The sequence below is a fragment of the Anopheles marshallii genome, chromosome 2, assembly GCF_943734725.1.
Source record: "Anopheles marshallii chromosome 2, idAnoMarsDA_429_01, whole genome shotgun sequence".
Lineage (NCBI taxonomy): Eukaryota > Metazoa > Arthropoda > Insecta > Diptera > Culicidae > Anopheles > Anopheles marshallii.
In genome coordinates this window covers 9,967,174-9,971,764 of record NC_071326.1, presented here as the reverse complement: position 1 = coordinate 9,971,764, position 4,591 = coordinate 9,967,174, and the positions used below count along the sequence as shown (strand labels likewise).

The 4,591-nt window shown below is 45.7% G+C and overlaps 1 protein-coding gene across 1 annotated transcript; it reads right to left on the bottom strand.

The window, feature by feature from the left end:
* Nucleotides 1–1,703: 1,703 nt before the first annotated feature.
* On the bottom strand, nt 1,704–3,788 carry LOC128708656 (uncharacterized). The gene has a single exon (XM_053803635.1). It carries the CDS (start codon nt 3,786–3,788, stop codon nt 1,704–1,706), a length of 2,085 nt encoding a protein of 694 aa, XP_053659610.1.
* Nucleotides 3,789–4,591: the final 803 nt, after the last annotated feature.

The following is a 4,591-nucleotide window of genomic DNA, read 5'->3' as shown; positions in this document are numbered from 1 at the left end:
CAGCAACTTCCGCGCGTACACTTGCAACGACGCCACCATCACCAGCATCGGCGGCATCATCACCAGCAGCGGCCAGGCCACCGACACCGCGAACCGGGTCCATCCGGTGACCGTAAGATCGTCGGACCGAGCGTCATTGGATCCGCTTCATCTTACTCCCTATCCTCGGCGGAAGATTCGGCCCTCTGTTCTCCCACCAACCGTTTGGCACGATTTATTCTAGATCTGTAGGGCGTGGGAAGATCTCGTGCGGCACTATTTTGTGGTCAACTCGAACCACACAAACGGAACGGTTGGAGAGCAAAGAGGGAATGAACTAATAGCATAAACAACATGAAAAGCGAAACAATACATAATATTGACCGTGCGCCATCCACGGTCGAACGAGCCACACAATCAAACGATATACTAGTTGTTGATGTTTAACAGTGTTATCATTTGTCATTATTCTCTTTTGAATGTGTTTTAACGTAACGAACATGATTGTAAATAAAGCCGTATTCGTACTAAACAAAATTGCTTGCATGAGACTATTAATTCTGGCTTTACAGCAGATGATACGGAACCAGGCGGACAAACCAAAAGAACGATTCTTCTAGGAGAGTTTAAAAAAAGCTGCTTAAGCAGCTCAATCATTGTCCAATATCCAAGATATAGATCCTTTCCCAATGTGTCCCAAAATAGAGACATGAGAACCTGCATTATCCACTGAATTGCCATCGGCAGCAAATTTATACACACGAACAGAAAAGGATATACAAATACCCTTTAAGAACGCGCACCCGTAACAAATGTACCTGTCGCCAGACAAAAAAGATTAAACCCTGAACCAATCCGCTTAATACACCCTTTTCGCCATCCTTTTGCAGAGCCCTGGCATTGGTGTGGCTGTTGCGTACCTAGATGTCTTCAATGTCGTTCCGCTACCGTTTTGATACTTACAGCGCAACTACATTACATACATCAACCGTATTACATCGCAATTCAATTGGCCACGTTCTAGCCGAAAATGGCACACATCATCAATCTAATACAGTTCCTCTTCCGCTTCGCAGGTTTGTCGCTTATCACGCCATTCAATGATCTCCCCGCCGAACGAATTCACACAACACACAAAAGTTGACAATGAGTAATGGAATGAACCAATTTGCATACAAAATGTACCATAACTACAAGAAAGAAAATCAATTTAAAACCAACAGTGTGATATGTCTCTTCCTTTTACACGTATAACTCGAGATGGAATAGCTTTGTTTTACATGCTTTATATAAGTAACATTGTTTTGAGTAATAATAAAACAAGGATTACAATTAAGAAAAGTGCCATAAAAGGAGCAAACGCCAAACGTGTCGCAAAAAAAAACACCACCCTTACCCTAGGCAATACTATAAATTACAATAATTTAAGTAAAAAAAAAACATATTTTGGTGCAGTTGAATGGTATGATTATGAGTGACAAAAATAGGAACAAACCGCATTCCGACATGTGGTGGAAATTTGTTTGAATTTTAATGGGAAAACCCGTTGAGATACAACAAAATTACTTGTAAACTCTTTCCATTACAAGCCTAACTCTCTACTTTGGTTTTACAGTGTCCAAAAGAGACACTGAACTGAAATTCGAACTGGGTCTAACAGTGCAATTGTGATAAAATGGTACGATCTTCTCCTATAAGCCTCTTCCTCTCAGTCTTTCAGCGTTTTAAATCAAAGCACCAACATGCTGGCCGTGGTGATGGTCACCGTCCAAATCGCCAGACTGCTTACGAAACACCGACTTCATCATCTGCTTCCGGATGTCTTTCGTTGAACGACGCAGACTGCTGCGGAGCGTTCCACCAGCGCCACCACCGGTTCCGGTGGCAGCAGCAATCGGTTTGTACTGCTCCAGCGACGGTTGACGGAATACCGCACGTGGTTGCTCAGCAATAATGGACATTTCCAATGGCGATTGTTGTTCCTCCGCTTCCGTCCCGTTGGTATCTTGCTCGCCCGGTTTAGCCCGATTCGTCTGACGTCGTCTTAAGCTGTGCCGAATGGTAGAGATCAATCCATGCCCTTCTACACCACCAGTGCCGTGTTGGGATTGCTTCTCTTCCACAGGCCCTTTCGGGTCGTTCGAGCCCGTCTGACTGCGGGGAATCAATCTACGGAAGCTACGACGAATTACGTCACGTACTTTGTGCGATTTTATCGGTGCATTTGTGCGTGAATCCACCGCCATCTTTGATGCACCGGTCAATGGACGTTTGAACTCGTCCGATTCAATCTCTTCCGCGAGTTTTTCCGTGAGCGGTTCTTTCTTGCGGTACGCCCGCTGAAACGGTGCCGGATTGTTCAGCAGCTCCACGTCCTGTTCTTCATCTTCGAAATCTTCCACCTCCTCGAACTGGACGTCCGGGTTGGAGACGTCGATGCGGATCTCTTCCCGCACCGTCGTTTCTTTGGTGATGGTAAACGTCATTTGGTTGCAGTGTGCTGGTTGTGCGACCTCACTGTTGTTGACCGTCTTTTCGCCATACTCTGTTTCATTTCCATCCTTCTTAGCGGTCGTCCCCTCTAAGGCCAGTGTTGGCTGTTTGTTTTCTTTGTCCTCTTCCTCACTATCCGGGACCTTCTCGTCGTCTTCCAGCTTGGTAAAGTCGTTCTCCTCGTCTTCAAGCTCATGCAGTCGCTGGGAAAGATTGCTAATGTGTTTCATGTCGATCAAGCTGCGTCTTACCGATCTACGACGATGGCCTGTTCCGCTAAATGTAAACGGAGTCGTTTCACCATTGCCCGTCCGTTGCTTTCTTGCCTTCGCCTCATTGATGCTGTTTTCCAGTTCCAGCTGGTAGCAGTCCAGCTTTTCGCCGATGTCCGATTCTTCGCTGATAACCGAAAGGGAACGTCTTTTGCCCAGCGTCACAGTCGCATTCTTGGACTGTAATTCAGCGCCACTGCCACCAGCCAACCCCGTAGCCATCTTCGCTGGGTCCGGGCTACAAACCACCATGTTGGCCAACATCTGACACGGTGTCAAAGCGTTCGGAGCGATCTCTTGGAAGTTGATACGATGCTTCAGAGACGGAGTAAACGGTACGGCAATTGCGTACGTTGGCATTTCAAGAGCAGGATTCTCAATACCAGCCAGTTCCGGCACAGGCAATCCACGGCTCGACGATTCTGAGGCTGATCCCTCCTTAGGGCGCACAATTTCGAAAGGATTGAATCGTTCGGTACTTTCTGCTCCACGGATGTTTAAAGCATTGTTCACAAAGCAGCGACTCAGATCTTCCGCTTCTTGGCGTTTGCATTCGTCTCCATCGCGCGGAACCTCGAATGGGTTTACCGGTTGCTTATCGGCCGCTGCCAGATTCAAGCCCGGGTTCTCAAAGCAACTCTCTTCCAGCGAAACCGAACCACCAGCACCCGAATGCATCTGTTTCTTCTTTTTCTTCGGTGGTTTGCGTACCACTTCAAATGGGTTGGCATCGCACGCCATGCCCTTCGGACGCTTCGATGCCCCACCAGCAAGATCCGCAATTGATTTCACCTCCATGCAGGAGTCAGAGAACAGGTTGTAGTTTTCCTTGTTAGAAACCCGGAACGAAGGATTCTCAAACGCACTGCCATCGATCTGTCGATTATGGATCGGAGTGGATGAAGGAATGCTGAACGTTTGATCGGTAAAGTTTAGGAACGGATTCGTTTCCGCGTTTCTTTTGCGCTTTTTCCCCGGTGTTTCCATCATTGGTTGGTCAAAGAAGCCACTTTCCAAACCAGCGGAAGCAGCAGCAAGGGGCATCGTGGGAATTTTCTTTCACTGGACCCGCAGATGTTTTCCACCGACGGCTGACCTTGGGCAGATGGACGCAAGCACGTAGAATAATTTCACACCGGCGCCCGTATACTGCTGTTTTCTTCAGAATAACTAATTCACGGTCAAAAATAACTCAACATGTAACAAATATTCCTTAACAACTAAAACTGCTACTCGTGAAACACATAACTACGTCCGCCACATGCGAGACGTTTGTTGTCGATTTCGAATCAATTTTGTTTTTAACCGCTTTTTAACGGCGTCTCCATAGCACAGCTGTCATCTCGCAGGACATATCGCATGACATTTGGGAGAAAGAATTGAGGAAATATGGCTTCTCGTTTGACATTGCTGAATATTACCCGGACGCAAAAATGCGATTCTTTTATTGTTTCAGGTGTATTTAAAAAGAATTTAATGTAATTTGGATGCAATAATCGATATATCTGGTGTAAATAGCAATTGTAAATTAAAATCGTCTAGAACTCAACAGCATCGATATAAACCAGCGTTTTCCATTGACCCAACCTGCAAACCCAACAGGCAGAATTTGTTCGAGCTCGAAAAGCAGCTCGAATCATGGCCCAAGGATGTTATTTCTTCTTTTTCTGCTATATTCTTATCACAATTTACTCTAAAATAATGGTTTGTAACTGTAGAAAAACAACTCTCCATAGATTTCCTTTTTTCTAATCATGTGTAGATTCATTTGAAGATCAATTATTATCTAGCAAGACGGCCTGAACGTTTTGCTTGTGCAAAAAAGGCTTATCTGAATTGGAGTCTCA